The sequence below is a fragment of the Cnephaeus nilssonii genome (genome assembly GCF_951640355.1).
Source record: "Cnephaeus nilssonii genome assembly, chromosome: 18".
NCBI lineage: Eukaryota > Metazoa > Chordata > Mammalia > Chiroptera > Vespertilionidae > Cnephaeus > Cnephaeus nilssonii.
Window position 1 is genome coordinate 5083032 of NC_137089.1, and position 27565 is coordinate 5110596.

At 48.5% G+C, this 27565-nt stretch overlaps 1 protein-coding gene across 1 annotated transcript in view; it reads left to right on the top strand.

Annotated features, from left to right (window-relative positions):
• The window catches only part of ASAP1 (ArfGAP with SH3 domain, ankyrin repeat and PH domain 1), a 217895-nt gene that overhangs the window by 150394 nt on the left and 39936 nt on the right, over positions 1 to 27565 (top strand). Inside the window, exons 5-11 of the mRNA XM_079796332.1 lie at positions 7730 to 7875; positions 18858 to 18932; positions 19388 to 19437; positions 20332 to 20461; positions 21678 to 21763; positions 23289 to 23364; positions 24756 to 24842. Coding sequence (XP_079652458.1) covers positions 7730 to 7875; positions 18858 to 18932; positions 19388 to 19437; positions 20332 to 20461; positions 21678 to 21763; positions 23289 to 23364; positions 24756 to 24842 — 650 coding nt within the window. The remainder of the gene's footprint in view (positions 1 to 7729; positions 7876 to 18857; positions 18933 to 19387; positions 19438 to 20331; positions 20462 to 21677; positions 21764 to 23288; positions 23365 to 24755; positions 24843 to 27565) is intronic.

The following is a 27565-nucleotide window of genomic DNA, read 5'->3' on the forward strand; positions in this document are numbered from 1 at the left end:
CACGGGACTAAGTTAAAGCTCACCAGTTAAAGGCACACATGTGTGACACCATTGTGGTTTCCAGTCGTTCCCAACTAATCCCTTTTGCTGTAGTTCCTTTAAGGACCACTCTCTCCTTGAACAGACCCCCCTTAGCAATTACCATCAAGATTGTGAGGCCTGCCTGCACCTGCTGCCTCACAATTGCATTTTGACCTCGCTTTTGATGGTTTATGTCTCACCAAACTAGGCTTGTTTCTTCCTGTATAAAAAAGCTGCGCTTAAAGGATAGCCGAGTGCGGAGGGACGCTGGCCTCGGCCTTTCTCTGTGTGGTGTTCTCCCCGGGTTTGCTTCAGCCCGCCCTCTTTCGCACATGCTCTCCTCCCCACGCGGAGCATCACGTGGGAAGCAGGCCCATCACAGGTCTCCGCACAGACGCCATCTGAAGGCAGCCGCGTCTGGGATCATTCTGTGTTGAATCGATGTGTGCTTTTGGATGTGGCCACGCATGTTCAAGTTCAAGTCTGCTTCTAGGAGTGGAGGGACTCGCCAGCTGAGTCTTCAGCCAGAAGGTTACTGCTGATGGGTTTTCTGACGCCCTGTTTGGGTATGGAAATCAAGCCAGTGGCTATTGATGCTGCGGGGTTTCTCGTGGATGATCGATGCTGTGAGACAGACAGATTCAGGGCTGACGGGGGTGACTTGGTAGGGCCAGTTGTCACCTGCATTCAGACAGCAGGAGGCTGTTCTCATCTCCGTGCTCCTGGTAACTGTGCAGATCTGCTCTTGTTCTTTCTGGAGAGCTGCAGGGGCTTCCGTTCTGGGACACCCTGGGGAAAAAATGGCATTTTCTATTTGTTTGCTTTTTTATTGTTCTCATTGTGAAGGTAAAATGTTTATTAACATACTTGCTGTGTTGATAAACATTTCAGATGAGCTAAAAGAAGAAAACACTAATTAGCCATGTTTCTTTCCATTGTTTCTCATTGTGTGTATTCTGAATTACAGACGGCATGCTTAGGTGGCAAGGCATAGACGTTTTCAGTCAATTTTAGGGCGTTTTGGAACCATTAATTGATACAGCTAGTATGTTAGTACATGATCTCTGCATGTAATGTATACAGTAGTAATACATAACAAGTGGTTGAGTAAATAAGCTTTCATTGGAAAGATGTGCTTTAAAATGATTTGCTGACAGGTGTGCCTGAGCCCAAACTGTCTGGAGAGACGTGTAGAGGTGTCTGGCCAGGCCAGGCCAGGCCCTGCTCTAGGACAGGAACCCATCTTTAATGGGTTCTTTACTTACTTTACACATGGTTTACAGACCAAGAAGCTAAAGCTGAAACCGACTAAGGCATGTACCCAAGGCCACAAACCTCGTGAGTTAAATAACCTTTGTCTCCCAGCATAGGTGCTTGGTGAAAGCTTATGAATTAAAAATAAAATGTGGAGAGGTGTTTTTAAACTGCACCATTTAAAAGCAAGCGTGGCTCCATTGAGTGATGGGTAGTCAGGCTGTGGGAGGCTGGCATCGGCTAGGAATTGGTTGTTTCCTTTCTGGCTTTCCTTGGGGGCCACCAGCAAGCCGAAGTGTGATGTGTATTTCACCTGGCAGTTAGGAAGCCCGAGTGATGGAGCGGAAGAGGGGAAGGCCAAGCCGCCGCGGAGCGTGTGCAAGTGCCTGTAAATGCAGAGCGGTCCTGGGAGCTTCAGGCATCGGTTCTTGAGGTTCTGTTAGTCAGTGGGTTGTCAGTTGCTGCAGAAATGGAAGTCTGCATGCTGAGCGTCAGATAACAAACACCCAGGGGTTGGGGCAGATTCTTGCAGAGTCTGGGCTAGAGTTTTGAAAGAACAAATCCAAATTCACAATGACCTTGAAAATTTGGAGGAATGAATCATCCAAAGCGTCAGTGCCTAGAACAGGCCATGTTCGGTAAGCATGTATTTCCATATAGAGGCCTGGAGAAAGGCAATTAAAACCAAGTGCACAGGGCTTTCTGCCTCCCAGGACCTTGCCTTTCCTCTTAGTGAGAGATCTCTGCAGTGAGGGGGAGTGGGAACAGATGAGGAAACTAAGGCCCAGGGAAGTGAAATGACAGTAAATGTTGTATCTAAACGAGTGAACACTGTGTCTAAATAGAACACAGTCTGGACTCTAAATCCAGAGTTCCCAGCCCCAATGACATGGTGTCTGTAAAGCTAGAATAGATGGTTTTCAGGGACTCAGGATGGCTGTTGCTCATTTTATGGATTCCTGTGGCCAAAAGGATCTGAGCTTCATCTGGATCAGGCGTGGAGGACGATGCTGTTAACACCTTAACCTACCTAGTTCTAGATCAGAGCCTTAACCGGCCTGGTTCTAGATCAGAGCCTTAACTGGCCTAGTTCTAGATCAGACGGTGAGCTCTGGAGAGACCTCATGCCAGTCCCTGCATCCTGCCCACTCAGGCACTGGCTCCTTTACCCCAGGGCACTTCATGGTGCCTTTATGATACGCTGTTACCTCTCACCTGGAGTGTACCTTACCCCAGTTTACTTGGTAACCAGCGATTCATTCTTCAAGAGCTGCTCAGTTACCATCTCCAGAAACCTAACCTGCGCTAAGTGTTACCGTGTGTCACCTGTCAGACATTAGATGGTGCCCAGAACAGGCCGTGTTCAGTAGGCAGTGTATTTTCATACAGAGGAAAAGAAAATCAAGCTAGAGCTCTTCCTCATGCCACACAAATAAATTCATTGATGATGGATTAACTATTTAAATATTAAAAAGAGAATAAAACTAAATATTAGAAGATTTAGGAACACCCTTTTTTGTTGTTAATCCTCACCTGAGGATATTTTTTCCTTTGAGTTTTAGAGATGGTGGAAGGGAAGGAGGGAGGAGGGGGAGAGAGAGAGAGAGAGAGAGAGAGAGAGAGAGAGAGAGAGAGAGATGGATGGATGTGAGAGAGAAATCGATTGGTTGCCTCCTGCACATGCTCCAACTGAAGCCGGGGTTTGACCTGCAACCCAGGTATGTGCACAGGCTGACGCTCTAACCACTGAGCACACTGACCAGGACGGGAACATTCTTTAAATAATGTCAGAACCCTTCCTCGTGCTATATAAAGAAATATATTGCATTGGATTGAAGACGTAAATGTGTGTGTTTTTTAAATACTAAACATTAGAAGGTTTAGGAACAGAAGGTAGGAAACCCAAGTCTTTTCAGTAAAGATTGCCCAGGCCAATGATAGTCAAGTTTTTACATCCGATGACATTAAAAAATGACATCTATGTGCTGGTGAGATTATAGGGAAAGAGACCCTTTCCTATTTGTGTTGCTATTGGAGATGTGATTGCTATAGCCAACCTCTTTGGAAAGAAACATGGCAAGATTAATAAAAATTTGAAATGCACACCCTATCCCTCAACAATTCTGCTTTTGTGAATATATCTTTTCAGAGAGAAAGTAGCCGCATATAAGAGCTTGTGTAGAAGAACATTTATTGCAGCCTTGTTTTTTGTTTGCATCTCTCAGGAGGTGCATAGTTCTATAAATGGCGGTACAGTTTATTATGGAATGGAATCGTGGTTAAAATAATGCATTGTATTTTACTGTTCTGAGTTTCTTCATCTTTGTTCACTAGGAAAAAAGCAAGCCATAGAGTCTTGTAATAATATCCCATCAGTTTGTTTGTTTTTTAAGTGAGAAAAGGGGGAAAAACCCCTTATGTTTGTGTCTGTGTCTCTGTGTGTATATATATTTTAAGCATTCAGAAAGTTCTGAGATTTCACTCAAGATGATCAGCTTTGCTTATTTCAAGGAGATGGGACTAGAGAAGAGGAAGAGAAATAATTTTTGTTTTTCTACATCTTAGGATAAATGTCAGAATTATTTTTGTAATTTTATTAGCACATTTAATTAGAATTTTAATAGTGGGATTAGTACCACACCGTATGTGTAGGATAGTATAAAAGAACGCACCACTTCCCCCTAGCCTGGCGCTATAATTCCTGGCTCGTGTTACATGGCTTTCCTATTGCAGCTACAGCTCATTGTATTTTATACGCCTGGCACGGGGCCAGCGCTGAGTATGTTTGAAGGAAGGAAAAAGGCTTGTTCTAAGAGACTTCACTACGTGCGGTGAGCATTTTACTGAGCACTAATTGTGTGCCCAGCCCAGCGCCGGGACCTGGGTAGACAACAGATTCGCCGACGCTGGGGACCGGGCACTGCAAAAGGCCCAGGAGAGAATGAATGGCGGGTTTGCCCAGGACGTTACACTTACATTTGACCTTGAAAGAAGCGGTGGCGAAAAGATGGGGCTTGGAATCACTGAAGCTGAAGTCTAATATCTGGCCCCACCCTGGAGTTTCTCTTTGTTATCTATAAAACTGCCTGGAAGGTGCTTGGGGATGTTCACAGTATGGAGGCCACTCCACGGGCCCTGCTGACCCGCGCAGTCAGAATTACAGTGACGGAATCACAGACGAGCTGTTGTCGCCATATTACTGGAAAAGGAAGTCGCAGCGTAGTGACTGCTGCGGGTTAAATGCTGGGACGTGCGAACGCCCTTCCACCTGACGGAACATGTCACGTGACTAGTGCAGGGGCCTCAGCTCCCCAAAGCAGTTGAGATCCTGCCGGGGTGGCCCTTTCTGGTTTGGTTGGTAAGACAGTCTTATTTTGTCTTTTTGTCAGGCCTGAAAGGAGTCCCCTAGCTCTTAGAATTGTCTTACCTTCTGCAGCCATACCAGGAATGCCAGGACTTCCGTACAAATACTTGAAAAGCATGCATCTCCATAGCTGGTGGATCAGATTTCTCCGTGCCCACTTTGTCCCCAGCCCCCACAGGCTCCCAGCAGCTGGGTGGAGTGGGGAGCTTAAAACAGCTCTGTCCTCTCTCTGGCATGCCCTGAACGGCTCGGGCCACTTCCTGCCTCCCATGCAGTCACACCCATGTCTGTGACAGCCCTTCCCACCCCGCGGCCCCACCAAAGCCCTGTATTCCTCCTCTTTGCTAAACCCCCGAATTACATTCCATTCAAATTGCTTACTGTACTCTGTAATCCGCCCCCCTTCGGCCCTGGGCTCCCCCGTCCTCCCCCAGCATCCTAGATCCTTGCCTTCACTGTGCCTGTCGGAAACCTGCTTGGTGAACCCTAACTTTGTTCAGAGGGATGTGTGTGTCTGTGTCAGCTTCCCAGTGAATGGCCATTCTTAGGTTTGTGGTGCAGTCTGTAAGAAAAATCCTTAAAACGGGAGGCATACGTGGCTGCGCTGTTCGATGTTAAATACCTCTCTCTGTCAGCATAGGTCAGTGATGGGCAACCTTTTGAGCTTGGTGTGTCAAACTTCGCCAAAAAACTGAGCATAATTCGGGTTGTGTGTCACTTTGAGGAAAAAACATTATTTCACGATATTTATAGTTTAAATAACATAGATGTATAATTGTTATATATAATTGTATTTAATAAACCAAAAACTAAATATTTAGTGCTGACATGCGTGTCAGAGGTTCGCCATCACTGGCAGAGGTGTAGAGGTAATTATGTCTGATACACATGCCAGGCACCATTCTAAGCAACTTACACTTAATTCCCAACATTTCTACCTCCATAGGATTATTAGGATTATTTCAAGTTTTACATAGATATGTGTATATACACATAGGTATGTGTATATACATATGTATACACACACGCATGTCCACAGATATAGATATAGATACTGACTGTATGGTTATTCAGTTGTGGAATTAGCAAAACATACAGGCTCCCTGCCCTCGCCTGTGCTTACATACCCCATCTCCCCTTCTGCCGCTCTCAGACCACAGTTTATGTTTCATCTGCCCAGGAAGCGTGATTCTCCCTTGCAGAGTTCCAGGGAAGGTTATCTGTGATGCTGTGAAAGGCATTTGGTCAGAAAGGGCTCCTAACTGGTTGGTGGGCACATGGGTATTCTGTAATCATTTGAAATATTTCATCATTTCAAGCAAACGCACCGAAAACCCGATGCTTACGTGTCATTTACCACGGAGACCCTTCGCGTGGAAGCCGTCGGCAGGCAGGTGGCCGATTCTTCTCTGTCGGGCGTCGGGCGGGAGTCTCAGGGTGAGGAAGCGCTTTGGCCTCCGGCAGAAGGTGTCGGGGTAGCAGCAGCTCCAGAGAGATCCAGCACGGGCGCCTGTCTGCCCAGCTGATGTGGCCTTTCTCTTGTGTTTCTGAGCCTCTTCTCTGAGCGAATGCCGGCAGCAGGCAGAGCTGCGTCTTCTCTTTGTTACTGTCTCAGCCCCAGTGCTGACCTCCCCTGTGGGCGTCGTGAGTGTTCAATGTGCTGGTGACCGGGAGGCTGCGGGCCTCGTTCCGTTCCCCGGACGGCCTGACGCTTGTCCTCTGCTGTGCTGGGCCTGCCTCCCCGGTGCAGACCGCGTTCCGCTTCTCCGGTGCCCGTTGCCCCCACGCTGTGATTGACCCTTGGGGGGGTGTCTTCGAGAGTGAATTTTTTTTTTAATTTTTATTGATTTTAGAGAGGAAGGAGGGAGAGGGTGAAGATATAGAAACATCGATAAGAGAGAGACATTGATCAGCTGCCTCCTGCATCCCCTACTGGGGATTGAGCCGGCAACCCGAGCATGTGTCCTGACCGGGTATCGAACTGGGCATCGAACTGGGGACCTCTTGGTTCATGGGTTGATGCTCAGCCACTGAGCAACACCGGCTGGATGAGACTGAAATATTTAAAATTTCATCTTGATTATCGAGCAACCTAGGAGGCTTAAGAAGGGAATGCTTCTTAAATTCCCGGAAGGGAAATCACCAAATCCAAGCCAGCCGCCGCTCCCTGAGCCTCCTACAGAAAACCGCGAGGCCCTGGCTGTTGGGTGGGGACGCAGAGGTGAGCCGCAGGTCATCCTGCCCCTCGCGGTCTGGGGGCTGGAAAGAGCTCCACTTACACAAACATGATATGACACGGTGGAAAATACCACAGAGGAGGCTCAGAGGATCACAGGCAAGGAAGGATCTTGGCCCGCAGGGAAGGCTTTATAACGAAAAAGGTGTTGAATTTATAAGCCTTTAAAGATAGGGTTTTAATAGTTAGGACTGTGTTAGATGCGTATTTGTTCACTTATTCATTCAGTAGACATTACACATCTCCTGTGGGCCTCTGTACAAATCCATGCCTCCCTGTCCTCACGACAGAGGGGGAGAGCCGTGGAGAGCGGGCGTGGATCTGGAATGCTTCCACGGGCCCGTGCCAGGCCCGCCACGCTGCGCAGGACTCCGTTCTGCAGGTGTCAGGTGGACAGTCCGGTAGCAGCACGTCATTCACCATGCTCACCTCAGGGCCAGGGCTCAGCAAAATGAACGGAGATTAACATTCGTTGCAGGGAGATTCATGTTCGAACACGTGGGGTTTTCTTTGGCATTCCAGGGTTGACTTTTCTAAGAATTTTCTCCTCGTTTCCTGATCATCGTAGTTTCTTAATTGCTTGCAAATATGATGATTACTTGACCCCTCAACCTGTGGGGAGTCCATGGATTGATGGAGATAGAAGTGAACGAAATGCTGTGATGGAGAAAGGGAAACCTCCTTTCATTGTGAGAACGCTCAGTGCCCCGCTAACCACCTCCTGGTCGTGTGCGGTAAATAATAGACGGCGTCTCTCTCTGCTGCTGGGAGTTTCCAGTGATCGATCCATGTTCACAGCAGCTCGGTTCTGTGGCAAACAGCAGCTCAGGCTCCTCTGTCGTCTTCTTTTTCAGACCATGTACAAAATGAAGAAAACTATGCCCAAGTTCTGGATAAGTTCGGGAGTAATTTTTTAAGTCGAGACAACCCGGATCTTGGCACCGCTTTCGTCAAATTTTCTACTCTTACCAAGGAACTGTCCACCCTGCTGAAAAATCTGGTAAGCCGTTTCATACGTGATCTTTTTATTAATTACAGCCGAACAGCTTTTGAGTCCTACGTACGGAGTCACAGGTAAAGAAATGCCATGGTGAGACTCCTAGAATTTGTCCCTCCCGCCCGGCTGATAGCGGGTAAATCGGTAGAGTTGGAGAGAAGCGGGTTGACCTGAATTCCTTCCACCTCCTACCCCTGTTCTGTCTCTGTCTCGGGAGACTTTGAGCAGCTTTTGCCTTTTCATTGGTTGGAAGAGTGATGACGCCGTCTATGTCAGACACACACATTCCATCTCACGTGTGTGCAGATGACCATGCATTTCGAGCCCTGATTTACAAATTGGTTAACCTCTCCCAGTGCCCCTCGTCCTTACAACCCGCTCCCAAGAAAAAGGTGGTGAGGTTCAGGGAATCGGAGGTTTCCGAAGCATCCCTAAGACCCGGGCACTGCAGCTGCTCACCCTGGGAGGGGACACAGAGTTGGGGGTGGGGACCTGGTCACCAGGCAGCACTGTCTGGACACCCCCAGGTTATGCCCACCAGCCTCACGCTGTGTCCACACTGAGAAAGGTGCGCTCTGTGAGCTGATTCTAATCAGGTCTCGTTTCTCCTGAGTCCCTCGAGGCAGGAGCACAGGGAGATTGGAAGGTGCCCCAGGAAAAGCTCTCTCCCATGCTTTCCCCAGCCTTTTCCAGAGGCGGGGGGGGGGGGGGGGGGGGAGAAGAGGAGAGTGGGAGGAGGAGGAGGAGTTGGAGCTGTTTCTGTCCTTTCCCTGCCCCGTCTCTCCTAGTGCGCCTTGGCCTCCCGTAAGGATCCAGAGCTCACACTCGATGCCTTGACCCCGGCCAGTTGTTCAGAGGTCCGATAGGCACTGTGGCCTCATTAGGAAATGTTGGAAAAATGAAACCTTTCTGTAGAACGTTAACCCGAATAGTTGACACATCAGAACATTTCTCCCCTATTGTGCTTGATAAATACATGTGTGTATGTGTCTGTCTTCCTGCAGTTTAACTCTAATTGGTGATTTAGGCCATTGACTTAGTCTTAAAGTGACAATTAATCTTCAAGAAAATGAAAGTTGAAGATAGAAATATGTCTTATTTTTTAAAACTCTCAAAGGATCGTTTTGATCTTAGCACATACGTATGCCTATCCTTTGGAGGTTTTTGATAAATCCATGACATTTCTGTAAATCTTACATTATTTCAGTCTCTATTCAGAAGGGCCCTCTCATTTCTCCTTCCTCTGGGCTTCACCTGCCCCTTTGCTGGTGGCGTAGCTCAAAGGGAGGTGTGGTGGGAAGAAAGGAAGTGACAGCAGACTGGCCATTCCCTTTGGTGGTAGCTGGTGAGGGCTTGCTGGGAGGAAGCTGTTTCCCCAGGTCGCTCTTTTCCCAGGGATATCTCGCCAACCTTGCGTTTCCAGGAGACCTGATCAGTTTGGCTTAAGCCAAGAGTCATCACTTCCACATTTCCCAGACCAGTCCATTTCCACTCTTCCCCACACAGCAGGTCCCTTCACGTTGTGTGTATCTGCCATCCACTCTGTAGTCTCTCTTCCTTTCACTGGTATCTCTCCCTCTAGTCAGAGTCCTTTATGTGGTCGGCATCTCGCAAAGGTGAAGTGACTAGCTGTTTCCTCCAGAAGTGGACCTGCTAGGGCTAGGCCATGGAGTGTTGCTGGGGAAGGCTGCCTCTCAGTGGGAGAAGCCACAGGAGCGTGAACATGATCTAGTCCAGCAGTCGGCAAACTCATTAGTCAGCAGAGCCAAATATCAACAGTACAACGATTGAAATTTCTTTTGAGAGCCAAATTTTTTAAACTTAAACTTCTTCTAACGCCACTTCTTCAAAATAGACTCGCCCAGGCCGTGGTATTTTGTGGAAGAGCCACACTCAAGGGGCCAAAGAGCCGCGTGTGGTTCGCGAGCCGCGGTTTGCCGACCACTGATCTAGTCCATCAATGTTTACAAGGTTTTGGTGTCAAGGTTTTAAGTGCATGGCTTTTGGTTGGTGGTGAATGCTAGGTGACCTTAGCATTTTAAAACATTACTATAAATATTCCTTTCGTTGGCTTACCAATCTCTCTGAACCCATCCTTCCTCCAATTAAAGATGTCTTCCTAGTCAAAGCCGTCTGCGGACATAACCTTATTTGTTTTGCTGAAGCAGGGGCTATTCCTTATTTCCAGGCCTTCGTAGCTTCTGGTTTTCTACTTTGAATGCCCTTTTGTAGTTAATGTATTAATGAACGAGGCTTTCTTTACAACGCAGCTTCCTTGTCTTTAAAAAAACACGAAAGGAAAACTAAAGAACAAAAAGAAAGGATGCTGTTGAGTTTTAGCTGTTTCCGAGTATGTTTTGTTATTCAGGTGATTAACACAAAACGGAAATTATGTCCCATCTTCCTTTTAACTTTTTCAAGGGGAGCCGTGAGGCCATTGCCTGGGCTGCCCTGTTCAATCACCAAACCACAGAGCGGGGCCGGGAAGGCATAGCCGTGGGTGGAAATAGATTCTCCGTGGGCAGAGGGAAACCATTGGCCCCAAGCGCCCCCGTGGAGCAGTAGTTTTAGAAAATACATGTGAACCCTGTTTGAGATTAGGAGGTGGTGCCCAGAAGGACCCTCCGCCTCTGGCTCCGTGGTCCCTGAGCCTCTGCAGAGCAGAGCTTGCCCAAGAGCCCAAGCGCCCCCAGCAGGTCGAGGGCGGCGTTGCTTCAGAGCCGGTGAAGCCCAGCGAAGATTTCTCCATCTGCCTAGCATTTCCTGTTTGCAGTCTGGCTGCAGGGCATTGTGGTTTGAGTTGAGGATGCTTTTATCTTTTTTTTCTTCTTCTTTTCTTCCCCCTCAAAAGAATAGCTGGACAGGCACAGGCTGGATGTAGATCGCTGGCAGATGATTTCTCAAGTTCTTTGAAACTCTGAAAACTGTAGAGAGCTTGGGTATACTCAACGGTGAATTGGCAGCCACTGGGTGCCGTGGGTTTTAAAAAACCTCCTCTCTTTGCAAAATGGTGATGCATCGGTGGGAGGTTCAGTGTGACCCCAGACATCCCCTCGCGTCCTGGTGCGTCACTGCCCACTCGTGTTGCAGGACAGTCTCTGCAAAGCCGTCCAGCCCTGTGGATGGAGGCGGTTAAGAGGGAGGTTTTCTTTTCCCTTCTGTGATAAACGAACATGTTCCACATAAAAGTTTCAGAAATACGGAGTCAATTAAATAAGAAAGTAAAGATCATCGTGTCGTTCTAACTTCTAACTAATGTCCTCTGAAGCAATTTCATATATTTATACACAGAGACACGGGGTGTATAGAGCATCCAGTCCACAGTCTCTTATCCAAAACCCTTGGGGTAGGATGCTTCAAAATTCAGAATTCTACAGATCTCAGAAGGTGACGGATTGCATGTTACGTCACACACACACACACACACACACACACACACACAGGTGACTTCTTAGGACCTCATAATTCAGCGCAGTGTTACCTCTGCAGTGAAATGCGTGAATATTTGCATAAAGTGGGATAAAGACTGAAGAGCCCCCCCCCCCCCCCCGCCACCTCTGATAAAGAGACCTGTCGGATTCAGAGACCTTTCCTGGCTTACCGGACCCTTGTTGTAGGAGAAGCGTTGTGAATTCCTTCGAGAAAGGCTGGTGTAGGTGGTTTGCTGGGTCAGGTGATCCATTTCACTTCTTTGTTTGTTTCCACCTTGTTCCATTTCTCGCCTACACTTCCAGAATTTATGTCTTACATTTCAATATGGCATGTCTGATATTGAGACTGGTTGCTTCTTTACAGGAGCCTCTTTATTTTTTATTATTCCATTTGGTCCCTTTCGGTTTAAACATGAAGAAACGACCTACCCATTCCGTCTCCAACGAGTAGGTTACTTCATCTTCCACTGAAAGGAATGGCCCTTCCCTTGACTGCTTGCCCAACCGTGTTAAGCAAGTGGGCGTTCAGAGAGCGGCAGAAACCCCACGACTGTGAAGTCAGATAACACTGAGGACAGATCTCTGCCCACCATTTCTCCAGCTAGGTCACAGAGGCAGGCTCGCTCGCTCGCACATTCATCCAGAAACAAGGATATTACGAGAGGCCTCAGGGACGAGACCCCGGGGCTGAGCCACAGTAATGAGTAGATGCTTCTGAAGCTATTCTCTCGGGCTTTCAGAAGCTCTTCTCCTGGAATAGGAACATGGAGCAGCATTCAGCATTGATAGTTAGATACGGAGATAAACGTTAGTACTAGAAAAATTAGAAAAGACTTTGCAAATTCTGGCCCTGACTCAGCCAGCACTTAACTACGGGTTAGCTCTGTTCCAGGCTCTCTGCTAAGCTGGGCTGTCACATTCTGTTGAAGAGATGGCTTCTACAGAACGTGGTAGTAGTTTACGCGGACGCGATATTTAATGCCATAGGGAAGAGGGGCACGGGTACAGGGCCGATTCCTCTGCTTCCTGCTTTCCGTTGCCCAAGCAGAGGACGCTCACTTGGTTTCCTGGCAGCTCTTGGCCTCACAGGCGGAAGGTCGAAGGAGGTTCTTGTTCTGCACGGGTGGCCTTGGGGTCCAGCAAGTGATGGTGGCTTCCACCGCCGCCATTTAGATCCATTCTTTGAATTCTCGCGTTTCCAGTGAGGATCACGGGAAGTGAGACTTCAAAACATGAAGACGTGGCCCAGCAGGGGAGGGCCGTGCAGACAGCGGCAGCACAGAAGTCTGCTTTCTTACCCGAAAGTGAGGACACGACGTGTACTGTGAGGTGTCCCTTTCTCTGTACGTGGCAAGCCTGTGTGCTCGTGGATTTAATTAATTACGTTTTTAACGTGTGTCTTGGAGGTGCTTCCTGAGTAAAAGCTTATTGTTGTAAAAACATAATGTGTGATAGAGATGTTCAGTGAAGGCAAGGAAAATGTGATTTGATACCACTTACAGCGTGGTTTTGTTCTAGTTTAAACATAACAAATTACACACGACATGCATGGAAATGAAATTAAATGTCTGAAAATTGATCGCTGCGAACTAAGTGATTAATTATTTCAAACACAATAAAGAAATCTTTAGGGTCGGGATGTCTTTTTCAAACCATCATGAAACTAGATAGGCTCTTTTTCCTCTTGCTTTCCGTTTATTTTGGTCTTAAAATCTTCGCTACTCCCTGTTCTTACAGTTATCCTGAAATGAAATCAGATGCTGCCCATAATGTGAAGGAAAATAGTGCTTTCCTTTTCATTCGTGATGTAGGGAGATGATACTAAACGTAACCCATCATTCACTTAAATTGAAGTCATCAGAACATAATGCATCATTCTACATTAAGGAAGTCTCGTGTTCCCCAATTCTCCTACACCTACCCATTTTTCTCTGTAAAACTTCCAGGAGAACCATGCTTTCCCCTTAAATTCAGTCCTGTCTGTTCGAAGCCTTTGGCACAATGGAGTAGTTGGGTTCCCGCCTTTCCTCCGGCCTTTACCAGGTCTCTGGAGCAGCCTCTCACCTCTGCTCTCTCCTCGAGGTAAGCGTCTCAGACCACAAGCAGGTGAGGTCTTCTCTAAAGGGATGTGGGACTCCCTTAGGCAGTGGTGCCCAGAAGACCTGGCATCTGGCTCGCCTAGAAACCTCATTTACACGTGGGTGGTTGCACCTCGCCCTCCGAGCATCAAACTAGGTTTGACATTTCAGCTCTAACACGTTTCCAGGGGGTGCGGACGCTGTTGGCGGCCTGAGGGCCACATTTTGAGAACCACTAATAAGGATTATCATTCTGGACAGAGATTCAGAATTCCCTAGGGCTGTAGAGAAGCTGTACCTTTGTTCCTCCGAATCCATTACCTAATTAATTACTTTCTCCTTTATTCACTCCATCTGGTTCGCATCAGGTATTAAATCAGATCACAAGTTGAGTGAGAAATAGGCCGCTGGTTGATCATATCGCCCTCTTGTGCTTCTGTGTCATATTTCTTTTTAATAGCTTTCTGAAGACAAAAATACCAGTTCACTCTTGAAAACTTAGAAAATACAGGAAAAGGGGGACTAAAATAAAAATCACCAATAACCTCCACTCCTAAGGAGTTGAGATTTATCTATATCTCTATGTCCTCTAACTATTTTTCAGTGTACACATACCTCTTTTTTATGTGTATCATTTTAATCCTGAATTTTTAACAACATTGGATTTATGCTGTAGTGCTATTTTATAGCCCAGTTTTCACTTATTTATATACTTTGCCATGTTTTCCTATTTTGTGAAGTATTACAGCCCAAGGCCCTTCATTTAATAGGAGCATACAGCCTCCGGGAGCAGGGCGGCCTGGTTGAAGGGGTGGGAGCCCCGTGCCCAGCAGCACCCCCTCCCCAGGTCTGCAGAACCCAGAGCCCCTCATGGCTGTGTCCAGCTGTGGAGAATGCCCGTGTTCCACTCTAACTTACTTCCCCAGTCTCCTAGGTGACCTTCCCAGTGTTCCCGTTTTCCGCTGTTTGCGGCTACACGCGACAGCGTCTCTGCAGCCTCTGCATGTGCTTGAGGACAGTTACTGAGGTGCTGGCCTGCGTCACCTGCTGGGAGCTGGCTCATTGTTTTAATTGGATCCGCATCCGCCTAACTTTCAGGAAACCGTCTCTGCCTGTGAAGGGGAGGAGAGCGAACCGACGGGCAGTGGAGGGAGGTGTCAGAATTAATGCAGGTGACAGAGCCAGCCGGTGATGGATCGCTAACAGAGGCCACGGCATGGAGGTGTCGTGGAGGTGCCGTCGCTAAGCTGTGCTGCGCTCGCACTGCCCCTCACCGTCCCTCTGCCTGGTCTCCTAGGGCAGCTCGGACACCCACCACAGGCCACATGGTGGCCAGAAAGCACAGGACAGGGGCCCACGGCTGCTTCGTGGCTCCTGCCGTGGGATCTGGTCAGTTAGTGAGCAGAACAGATGAACATCACCTTCTAGAGGGGAGAGATGGGTCAGTATTTAGGTAAGCGAAGTCCTTTCATTTGTGGTGAAGCTATAAAGTTAGCTAAAATAGATCAGGACAGAAGGGGGGGGACGGTGTCTGTCCGTGTCTGTGTGTGTGTCCATAGAGGAACACTGTCTGTGAAGTCATTACCAACAGCCGGGATTTCGGGGGCTATTGGTACCCTCTCTGGTAGTGTCTAAACAGTTGTAAGGAATAAATGGTTATTTCTATCAAAACCAGTATTAATTACAGTTTATTTGCTCACACAAGGCCCTTTTGCACAATGAAAGGCTAGACCTCAGCTTCCTCCCAGCTGGTTTATCCCGAATTCGTGGTCGGGCTCGATGGCCGTGCTCCGGGAGGAACGGCCTGTCTGGGAGGAAGGAAGCGGCGGCAGTTGGTGTGGGAAGCAGCTGGATTGACCGCCCCTCAGCGTCATTCCCCGAGGGGTTTGAATGCGCTGGTGGCTCGACAACATGGGAAGGATGTACTTTCTAAAACATGCTCTTCAGCCTCAGGTCATGTGCAGTCCCGTAAAGAACTTGTTAATTCAACATCACCGTGAAAGGAAAGGACATGGAGTATAGTTGAGGCAATGGGAATGGAATCAATAGGATTTTAGTAAAACAAATGGAAAATAGCTATGTGATGGATTTGAAAGGCTTTTTAAAAAATATTTTTTATTGATTTCAGAGAGGAAGGGAGAGGGAGAGAAGGATGGAAACATCCATGATGAGAGAATCATCAATTGGCTGCCTCCTGCACGCCCCCACTGGGGCTCGAGCCTGCAACTCGGGCATGTGCCCTGACCGGGAATCGAACCGTGAGCTCCGGGCTCACCCACCGAGCCACGCCAGCTGGGCTGCAAGGCTTTTTAGTAAAAATCATTGAAGACGGTGGAGGGGCGACAGGAATTCTGTCCCCCGTGTTGTCGGTGTATTCTGCCGGCTGCCCTGCAGTCGCCTGTGGAGATGCTATGGTTACACAACAGTTTGCCGGTCTTGCTCAGGCCATGGAAACTGTTCCTGAGGGAACTGGAAAATAAATTTAAGAGTCACACACACAAAAAACAAACAGGAAAATCACAGAATCCCCCCCACGGCGAAGTCACGGGATTCCTCTCTGTCCCAGAGCAATGCCTGACGATGTGGGAGAAAACAAGTCCCTCTTCGTGGAATCGCCAGGGACACTTGGTTTGGCCTCCCAGTGAGTGATTCCTGAACATCTCCTCCTCGAGAGCGGGGCCTCTCTCTCCGCCGTCTCGCTGTGTCTTTATAGTGACAGGTGGTTCCGATGCCCTTTCACTAACACAGCTCCTTGGCCAGTTTTTACCAATGAACCCACTTTTCCTGGGAGCAGGTTGGGAAGAGTCTGTGAGTTTTGAGTTGTGCCCTTGCCACTGGGGACCCTGGATCTATCATACACACTGGTTTGCCTTCTGGGTTTCTCTTATCAGCCCCACGGGGGGGCGTGTGTGTGGATAACCACAGGAAACTCTCAGCCCCTGAGGCTTCCCACCGGGGCGTCTGCAGCCAGCGCCCCGCCCCGGGCCGGCCGCCGTGACGCACTGCGCGGTGGAGACGTGTGTCATGTATTTCTGTGTGGTCGGTCCCTGGCTTGCGAGGAACTCTTCCTTCAAACCCCCACGTTCGGTACTAACCACGGAATTTCATAATTCTTCTTCGTTACTTTCTCACACAGCTCTCAGATAACATTCTGGGGTGTTGTTTTTTCTGCTTCATCTCACAAAGGATTTGAGGCATTGGTGACCTGGCATTAGAAATGGTTTATAGCCCAGCCGGCGTGGCTCAGTGGTTGAGTGTTGACCTATGAACCAGGAGGTCATGGTTCAATTCCCGGTCAGAGCACATGCCCGGGTTGAGGACCCATCCCCAGTGTGGGGTGTGCAGAAAGCAGCCAATCCATGATTCATCATTGATGTTTCTCTCTCTCTCTCTCTCTCCCCCTTTCTCTCTGAAATCAATAAAAATATTTTTAAAAAGAAATGGTTTATAATCACTGTCTTTTCATTTTTTTGTTTTAGAATTTTTACTTTTTGTGAATAAACAATATAGTGCGTATTACCAAACTTTAAGAAAATGCAGAAAAGTACAGAGTTACAAGCCCCTCTCCCCTTGCCCACCCAGTGCCCGGGGGGACCTGGCCTCAGCAGCTGGCCGTGTCCTTTCAGAAATAACTCTAGCATAACGTACCTTGTTCTCTTTTTCTGCAAATCCTTTGCAGACAAGCGTGTGCGCAGCACTCCCTAGTGGCAGGGAGTAAGCCAGCACTTCCCACGTGCACTACTCACTCCGTCTTCATGGCAGCCATCCTGACAGCTTAGATCCGTGGTCGGCAAACTGCGGCTCGTGAGCCACATGCGGCTCTTTGGCCCCTTGAGTGTGGCTCTTCCACAAAATACCACGGCCTGGGCGAGTCTATTTTGAAGAAGTGGCGTTAGAAGAAGTTTAAGTTTAAAAAATTTGGCTCTCAAAAGAAATTTCAATCGTTGTGCTGTTGATATTTGGCTCTGTTGACTGATGAGTGTGCCGACCACTGGCTTAGAGTTCCTCACTTTAGAGGTGACGGCAGGAGGGGCGTACACAAAGCCCGCGAGGGACGGTGCTGGCCCCTCTCACACTACCCTCCCCCTCCTCCTGTGATGCAGCACGCAGCGTTAAGGCGTAAGAGGGCTTGCTGACTGCATTCTAACTGCGCTTGCCCGTCCCTGGGGTGAGCTCTGTGAAGGCAGCAGTGGTGTTTTATCTGTCTGTGCCTCCCCAGCCCCTAGGACAGAGGGTGTCAAAGAATAGGTTCCTGGTAAGTGGTGGGTGATGTCTTGGTTCCATGCCACTAACACTGGTTTCTCCACGATTTAACAGGCCCTGGGATAACAGCGTTTTGTTTTAATGCTGACGAGATGCTGTGGGAACCCCTCCCTTGTTTACTTGTGTATCAGTTAGCCTGTTGGTGGGTTTGTTGTCTCATTTCGCTTAAAGGTGCAGAACTTACCGATGCTGTTAGTGAGGGCGTACTGTCCTGGGAGCTCCTGAAGAGAGTGTACTCTGCAGCCACCTCAGTCCTGGCGTTGCTGACCCTGCCTGCACCTGTCCATCCCACCCTTGGATGGACAAGCTTCATCCCTCTCCTCTGTAGAGTCGACACCATCTTAAATCAAAGAGACCCAGGCACTGGCTCAGAACAGTGAAGAAAGCTGCACCCCAGCTGTAGATGGCGCCTCCTAAATGCCTCATCCTTTTCACGAAATCTGGGCTCTGAGGGGACAGTGGTGAGCAGGATAGTCACGGATCTGCCCGCATTGACCTTACGTTCTGGTCAGGGAAACAGAACACACACATAAACAAACTGGATCATTTTAGATCGTGGTAAATGCCATAAAGGAATATAAAAAGCAAAGTTTTTAAAAAGAATATAACAAGGAGGTGAACGCCAATTGTATCTTCTCCTTGCTCTGACCAAGGCATTTGAAAAAAAGTCAAAGTGAGATCTGCCTGCCCAGCCGGCATGGCTCAGTGGTTAAGCATCAACCTATGAACCAGGAGGTCACGGTGTGATTCTGGTCAGGGCACAGGCCTGGATTGTGGGCTCCAGTCATTGCTATTTCTATTTCTCTCCCCCTCTCCTTTCCTCTCTGAAATCAGTAAAAGTATATATTTTTTAAAAAGTAAGATCTGCCATTTCAGTAGGAGGAACCAGGAAAGTTGTAGCTATGTCCGAGGCATCGTTTGTACAAGTGTGGGCGCACTGCAGCACCCCGTTCAGAGCACAGGCCCTGCAGCCCTCGGCCTGGATCCAGGCAGCAGCTCTCCGCTCAGGAGCTGTAGGAGGGCCAGTGAGGCCGCCTGACCTGGAGGTGTCCTCTGGCAGGTGCCACGGGGGGACCTGGAGGTGTCCTCCCTCCGGCAGGTGCCGCGGGTGCTGCCTGGCGCCGGTGCGTGGGGAGTGCAGCAGTAGCCGGCCTCCTGCCCTGTGCACTCTCTGTCTCTAACGGCTTTGTCTCCACCTTTGCTTTGTCTTCAGCTCCAGGGGCTGAGCCACAATGTGATCTTCACCTTGGACTCCCTGCTGAAAGGAGACCTCAAGGGAGTCAAAGGAGTGAGTGTCCGGAATCTGATTTTCACTGTAACTTGAAAGGATTGGGGTTTTTCTCTTTTAAGATCATAGGGGTACTTGTATTTGAAAGGCACTGGAACATTCTTAGCATAAAAAGAAATGTTGTTGGGGAAGGATCACGGAAGAGTGTGCCACTTCACAGGATGTTATTGACCGGGGAACAAGACCAGACACTTGGAGGAAGAGTGAGGTCCTCGGTGGGTGGGGCAGGGCCTGGGCTCCATCACTGCTGGACCCCGCGGGCCCCCTGAGTCCCACGTCACCAATCTCAGGCCTCTGGTCTGGAATAATAGTGTGATGTGCGTGCAGGTGGCTTCTGTAAAGTTTCCAGCATCCCATAGAGGAGAACGGTTTTGCTAGGATGTTATTTCAGAAGTATTTACTCGCCTTTAGACAACAGTACTTTTAATTTCAGTTTCATTCTCTTTTTTTCTAAGGATCTCAAGAAGCCATTCGACAAAGCTTGGAAAGATTATGAGACAAAGTTGTAAGTGGTGTTTTTGTTTTATGTCGTCATGATTTTCCTAAGAAAAAGATTGGGAAAAGGACAGAGCCCTTAACTTACAAGGACAAAAAATAGTGTATGGCATACTTGTAAGGGGTAAAAGGTTGGCCTGCCTGGCGGGTTCCCGCGAGGGGTCGGGAGGCGACGCATGGAGCCCTGGGCCTGGGCCTGGAGCACCTACCTCCGAGAGGAGCATTGCACGTGCCTTTATTATGATCCCAAGTCGCCTGACTCCAGGCTGTGCGGGGGATGGGAGGAGAAATATATTTTAAAGCACTTAATAAAAACGTTGGCTGACAACTCGGTAACTATAAACGTAAGAGAATAAAAGCATTTCCGAAGGCGGCAGTAACAGCAAAATGACAAGCAAAAGACACATTGAGGATTAAATATTTTTCTCCGAAACTACTCACTACTCTCATGATTGCTGACGTAATAACTGCGTCGTCGGAGACTTGCTGTCTTAGGAATACTTTCGTGCACTGACAGTTACGGATGCAGCTGGGAAGAAAGAGGCTCTGACCATGGCCCGCTGACGTAGATGAAGGCTGTGGGCCACCTCGTCCTCCTCTGAGGGCGGGGCGTGAGCGCTCACGCGTGGACCCAGCACTGCCCTGCCCCCAGGCAGTGGCGGTACACTTGGCCCAAACAGAACTGAGTCCTTACGAAGGGGGGTGTTAGTTCACAAAACGGGAGAAAAACACTTGCTCTAGACCTGTTGTGGGGTAGCTCCTCTGTGGGACACAGGAACAGCGAAACAAGATGTGCTTTGTCCACTGAAGTCCTACAGATCTGGGTAGTTCTCATCAAAAGGAAGATGTGTGTGTGTGTGCGTGTGCGTGTGCGTGTTAATGGTGGCATCTGCTTCCGTTCCAGCACGAAAATTGAGAAGGAGAAGAGAGAGCATGCGAAGCAGCACGGGATGATCCGCACGGAGATCACGGGGGCCGAGATCGCGGAGGAGATGGAGAAGGAGCGGCGCCTCTTCCAGCTGCAGATGTGCGAGGTGCAAGGGGACTTCAGCCGCTCACCTAGAGTTTGGTTAGCTGGGCCTCCTGCGGGCAGCAGCCTCCGCGCCGGAGAGCGGCTGTGTCTGACCAGGAGAGGAGGGACAGTTACTTAAGGACTCTAATCTCATTTTTCTCCAAGCCTTTGGGATCGTCCCTGTCCCTGTTGCCTCCTGTTTTGAGCCTGGGGCCTGTGGGGCTCTAAGCCAAAGCAGGATTCTTGGGTGAGAACTTGACTGTTGCCTGTGAATGAGTGTGGAAAGGCAAATTTTGGTAACATGGGTGAATCTTGGGTTTTACTGGTACAGGTGTAGAGCATGTTTGTTTGTTTTTAACCCTGGGTCTAGTTTGAATGAAAGCTTAAATGAAGTGGTCATTGAGAAAGCCTCTGAGTTCGTGGGGGGGAAAAAAATGCAACAAAAAGCATGCTGCCTTCAGCTTAGAGCAGTGGTTCTCAAACTGTGTTCCCCCTGAACACCGGCATCCTTGACCGAGAGACCAACCCCTTCTGACATTGACACTGAGTAATGGGATTCCTTTTGTGCTTTTGGGAAACTATGAAAATGGATAGAATTTTCTCAATTTTAAGGTTTTCTTCCTTAATTTTCCCCCCACCCCAGTAAACCTTTGGCCCCTTCTTGAACTTGTCTGCTCATGAACACTCCCACACAATGAAACACGTGAGCAAGAGGCAAACAGTGCCAGCAGAAAACCTCTGCCAGTTGTGAAAATCAGAGCTCGTGGTGTTTGGTGCATAAATTACTAATGCGTTGTTTTCACCCTTTCATTTTTAGTAGCAAAAATTCTACCTCGCCTCCTTGGTCTCAAAGTTTTAATGCCTCATGGCGTAGCTCTTGGAGAGAATGCTGTTCCACTTGTTTTCAGCAAAGAATCCTCCATCTTGCAGGTCTTGACCTGAACTCTTAAGTTTGAGAGCCACTGCGCCAGAGGAAATAAGTCAGCTATGCCAGGATGCTTTGCTGTGTGGATCTCTGCTTGTCTAGTAAACTAATCACGGGCGTTTATAAGATGCTAACATGCTACCCAATGTCTACTAGTGCGTGTGCCGATCAGCCTCCCCTAAGTTAACTCACACACCCTGAAGACAGCCGAGGCCAGTACCTGACGCAGATTCACAGTGGGGGCTGCCCCCCGAAACCCTGCCCGAGAGCCCTGTGGGCAATGACAGCATCCACTTCTGTTTTATTCCCACAGTATCTCATTAAAGTCAACGAGATCAAGACCAAAAAGGGCGTGGACCTGCTGCAGAATCTCATCAAGTACTACCACGCTCAGTGCAAGTAAGTGGCATGGGGTCGTGGTGGCTCAGAGCCCGAGGGAGGGCCCGCACTGCGGTTTTGCTTCTTTCTGTCTGGTCTTCCTTCGGTCACTGCGTAGGGACATAAAGGCCTTCCACAGCCAAGTCCTGTGAAGCGGTATCGGCCATATTCAGTGTTTTCTCACATCAGCCACTCAGATTAGTGCAACTGCTTGGCTCCTTGAAAAGGCTGCTACTTGGAAAGCTGGCGTTGCCGTGACGGCCTTGCAGCCCCTCCGGCAGACACTGTCCCTGTCACTGGAGAGGCCTTCCCGGCGCCCGCTTCCTTCCCTCCTTCCTCGGCATCTCACCTGTTACAGCGTCATTTGTGCCACATTCTCCTGCTTGGGGTTTTGATATTTTCTTCTTCATCTACATGAGGTGAAACCCGTCATTTGGGCAGCAGGAACACTGCCCTTGTGCCTGGGTTGCTGGTATATGGTGAGAGGCGCCCACGGTCCCCATTTTAATTTGTTCGCGTGGCCAGGCCCCCTTTTTTGAGGCTCTGTGACACCGCATTTGCTTTTTCTTTTTTTATTTTCTTTTTTTATACATTTTATTGATTTCTTACAGAGAGGAAAGGAGAGAGAGCGTTAGAAACATCGATGAGAGAGAAACATCGATCAGCTGCCCCCTGCACACCCCCTATCCACTGAGCCAAACCAGCCAGGGCACCACATTTGCTTTTGCACTCCTTGTTTCCTTTTCGGGTTCGCTTTTGTGGGCTTTCTGGTAATTTTTACCTGAAAATGTTCCTGTTTCCCGTGTTTGATTCTGGCCCAGGGCACATGCCCGGATTGCGGGCTCCATCCCCAGTGTGGGGCGTGCAGGAGGCAGCCGATCAATGATTCTCTCTCATCATTGATGTTTCTCTCTCTCTCCTCTCTCTCTGAAATCAATAAAGAAATATATAAACTTAAAAAACCAACAAACAGTTGATGTGAAGTGCCAAGCGTGCTGGGCGTGTGGTCAGTGCTCAGCCACGCCAGGTTGCTGCCCCACAGGGTGAAGTAAGGCACCTCCTATGTCTGTGGTAGGATAAAGCCTTCCGGGTCATCGGTGCCCTGACCCCACGTCCTGTGCCTCACGTGCGTGTCGGGACTCGGGACCTTTGGGAACTGACTTCTCCAGCCTCTATGTCTAGTCCCATCCGTCTCTCCTTGTGTGTCCGGTTAGGGTCATGGTACCCCGCTAGGTAGTGTGTCCTCCTCTCTCTTTTGAGCTCAGATAAGGCACAACCAGGGGAGCCGTTCCGTGTGGAGTGGCGGCGTGAGGCACTGTGTGGACAGCGACTGCAGTTGCATTGTCTGCGTGATGTCTGCTGGCACGTGTCAGTAGTGCCCATGCGTGTTGGTTGGCACATCTTTTACAAAACACTGAAACCCATTTTACACGTGTTTTGTGTAGATACATGGTAGAGAGTAAATACGTATTTCTGGATTTTTCAGGTAATTATGGTTCATGTCATTTTTGTACTGCGGGTAAGTCTCTGATGTTTTCCATTGTAGTTTCTTTCAAGATGGCTTGAAAACCGCTGACAAATTGAAACAGTACATTGAAAAACTGGCTGCTGACTTATATAACGTAAGTTCTTTATGAAATACATGCATTTAACTTGCTCTGCAGATAAGTATCAGTAAATGTGAAATCTGTACTAGAAGAGAGTTAAAGACAAGAAGACCAGTTAAGTGATGTGTCCAATAAAGACAGATAAACCTTCAGTTTTACTCAGACATCAGTGATGGAATGTTCCAGAGTGTGTTTGGGGAACATGGGAGGAGCGGGGACTCTCTGTTCAGGGTTCAGTAACATCACGGGTGCCCTTCAGTCAGCATTCGCAAAAAGAATGTTTTGATCATGAAAGGATAAAAATGGACTGTCTCTGAGTAGGCAAGTTTATGAATTTGGGGGGCTTGCTTGCTTTATATTTCCTCTATTTTTTTCTCATAATTAGGTTTTGCTTTTATAATAGCAAAAGCAAAAGGAAAACTTTTTTGAGGAAAAAAAACTAAATGCATATGTATAAATGTCAACCTTTATTCCCATAAATCACTTGGCAATGAATCATATTAAAGGTATATGTTTTATGAGTGCAACTACATATGTTCAGATACGGTTTTTAGAGTTACAGATAATGCCATGTGTCTTTGTATAACTTTAGAGAGCATATAGCGGTGTACTTGTCCTGCTTTTCTCTTAGTGAGCGTGGCTCTGGTTGTGATCAGGTTCCACGTGTTGAACAAGCAGCCAGCCTTTGCCCGCGGGTAGGGCTCTGTGCCCTCAGGTGCACGTGGGCCCGTTGGGTTTGGTCCTCGGTCCCCGGTGTTCTCTTCTGGGCCTTCAAGGTCATCGTGGTATGACCTTTGGAAAAACCGGAAGCCAATGACTCCATGTTATTTCTTAGCTTTGTTTAAAGTGGAGCTTTAATTATCTAGCCTAGAGGTATCTACACTAATAAAAGAGAAACATGCTAATTGATCATACCTTCGTGATGCCCACCAGCCAATCAGGAGTGAGTATGCAAATTAACCCAACAAAGATGGTGGGTTAATTTGCATATGCAGGCCCCAAGCGGGTGGGATGCTTGCGACAACGACGCAGGCTTCTGCACCACCCCAGCTGCTCTGGGCCTCTGGGCAGCATGGGAAAGCAGAAAGGCGGCTCCGTCCAGAGTGAAGGCGGTGCTGGCAGCCAGGGGAAGGAAGGCCCTTTCTTGCACGAATCTTCGTGCATCGGGCCTCTAGTTATTTAATAAGAAAGCATGTTGCATTATTCACTCATCTCAAAACCCACTGGAACCTTCGTAAGATTAGAAAATTGTGCCTCTCATATAAAAAATGAGACCACGTGAAGGATTTGAGTAAGGAAATCAGCTATACCATTAAGTAGTTCGATGTGTGGTATATCGGGGTGAATTAAACGCTGCTCATAACGTATAAAAGGTAAGTGACAGAAGTAATTTTTTTCTCTTGTAGATAAAACAGACCCAGGATGAAGAAAAGAAACAGCTGACTGCCCTCCGGGACTTAATAAAATCCTCTCTCCAGCTCGATCAGAAAGAAGTAGGTGCTCAGTGTCTCCAGCAGGCTGGCCGGGCAGGCGGGGCTCCTGTGGGATTATGGGTGCCTCCCAACCTGCAGAATGGGGGAGCTGACAGCTTCCTGCCAGCGCGGGGTGGGACAGGGGAGACACCAGACACATGTGCACCTGCTGCACTGCCCAGGCTACAAACCATGTTTTATTTCCCTCCCCCCCTTACGGAAAAGGTGTCCTGAGCCCCGGCCTGCAGCTCCGTGGCTAGACTCTCTGGCCTGGCTTTGCCGATGTGTGTTTCAGGAGCGTGTCTGCTCAGACTGTGGCGGGAGGGGCAGGGCAGCGCACACCCCGTGCTCTTGAGCTCGTGTCTCTTTCCGGGCAGCCGCAGGTGGGGGCGGGGGAATAGAGAAATGGTCTGAGGCACAACCCTATAAAGTTTTGCCCCCCAGTTAGGAAAATGGAGTGAGAGTCTTTGGACACAGGGGTGGAGTATACGGAGCATGGTAGCTGTTAGATGACTGCTCAGACCCTTAATCATACGTCTTACTTGTTCATTTGTTGTGCAAACGTTTAATGAGTACCTACAGTGTGCCAGCAGCTGTGCTGGGCGGTCACCGTTAGTCCTGTCCGTTGAGGAGGTCATCATCTGGTAGAAAGTGGAGAGCGTCAGCCGTGTGGGCAAGGAGTTGTCCCTAAAGTGGTGGGGATGCTGCAGGAGAGATGCCGAGCACAAGGAAACTGCAGAGATGCAAACCTGCCTGGCAGCGAGCGGGCGATGTTGGGGATGAGGTGGGTGGAGGCATGAGATGCGGTTTCTGGGCAGAAAGCTTGGGATGCACACTGGAGGGACAGGCTCCGAGCTAAGAGTAAGTTAAATAGCCCCAGTTGTCACAAGGAGAAGGTGGAAACGTGCCTGTGTGGATCGTGAAATTATTAGGCATTGAATTTAAGTGTGATCTCTAAATGCATTATTTAATCATTATAAAATATAGTATTTTTAATATTCTTAACTCCTCATGATATTATCTCACAGTGGCCAACTATTTGTCATCTCCTAACATTTCTGAAAGGAGTGCATGAGTCCAAACAAAACAGAGTGAGCCCCCTGGAGCGTGGGAAGCCTGCCCAGCACCCTGGTCCCGCGCACCCGTCCTGAGGGTGCTTCTGCGCTGGGCCCCTGGAGCCCTCGCTGCTCTGCCTCCAGTTTTACGTTCGTTGGGTGTTGTGAAGTGAGAGGAGGTCATAGCCCTTTAGCACTGGGCCCCGCTCACCTGTGGACAGGCGACAGTGCCGAGGTGATGTGTGTGCTGTGCGCCCACGTCATGCAGAGCCTCGGCCAGCACCTGCACCGGCCTCGTGGGCCTCCTGAGGGTGCAATTGCTCAGCATAAGAGCAATAGAAAGATCCAGATTGTGGGGGGAAGAGGTAGATGTCTGTCTAGAGAAATTTGCGAGGTTTTGTACTGACCGGTACGTACTTAACCACTTCCTACCTGTTTTGCCACACGGGATTACTTCCTACATACGGAAGCTTTCTTGAAGAAGAAAAGAAGCTATTGTAGGCTCTCTGTTGTGCATAGAGCCCAGTGTGTTCTGCTCATGCTAATAACTAAAGGAAAAGTGGCATACAAGCCACAGGAGTGTGTACATGCGGAAATGCACACGGCTTGATTGATTTTAACTTCATGCCAAATAGATCAATGATGAGTTTTCATTAGCACCGAGTCCAGAGTATTTTACAAGTAAAATTGACCTTTCACAGCGTGCCTAGTCCATTCTCATGCTGTTTATCATCTCTCAGTGCAAGCTATGTTAAGAAAGTAGTGATTTTTAATGATTTCCGTTAAACATGAAAGGAGATTTTCAGCCAGAGATTTCTCACCCTAGTTCTCCGATTCCAGAAGGTGTAAAGTCATCTAGAGGCTAACCCGAGAAATTAAGGCCCAAGAAATCACTGAACAGCCTCACCCCCACCCCCAGACTCGAGCTCCACTCAATTACAGGAAGCCTCAAGAACTTGTGTTGTTAATAGGACTCCCAGATTTGGGGTAGACTCGTTTGTTTTTTCCTCATGAAAATAAAATTCTCTAATGACTTATGGCAGATGTCCTGTGGAATTAGGCATCTTGAGCTTTTATCGTAGCACCACCTCCCCGAGGAACTGCTTGCTACATGAGTATTTTGGGGGGTGAACATGTTTTATTCTTGAAGATGATGTCCATAAATCATCCCCAAACCTCCCAGCTTTGTGTGAGCCCCTCTCGATAGCACCCCGTCCTGGGGTTTGCAGGTGTCTGACAGATTCTGGGCGTGGCTCATCTCTGTCCTCGCAGCGCCTGGCACACCGCCGGGCACCAAAGCTGCTCAGTAAATATTGAGTACAAGGAGACGGAAGGACGCCTGTGCCCGCTCCATTCATACAGCGGAGATTGGAAGCTCCCCTACCAGAGGTCTGTCCTCAGATTGGGTGTCAGACACTCTTAGGACCCCATTAAAGCAATGAGTGTGTAATTGCTTGCAGTTTAAAAAGACTGGAGGTTTTTCTCCTTAATAATGCATTCAAAGGTTTGCTAATAAAGTCAGGTAATCCGTGCTGCTAATAGAGAGTGGGAAACTGAACTAAAAAGTGGCACCGTGTTTTATTCTACAGCTTACATTTCTTGGCTTTCACATCATGCAGTTTCCCCAAGGTTTTGTTCTAAATTCATTGTTTTTAGTTTTGTTTCATTTTGCCTGAACGATTTTTTTTT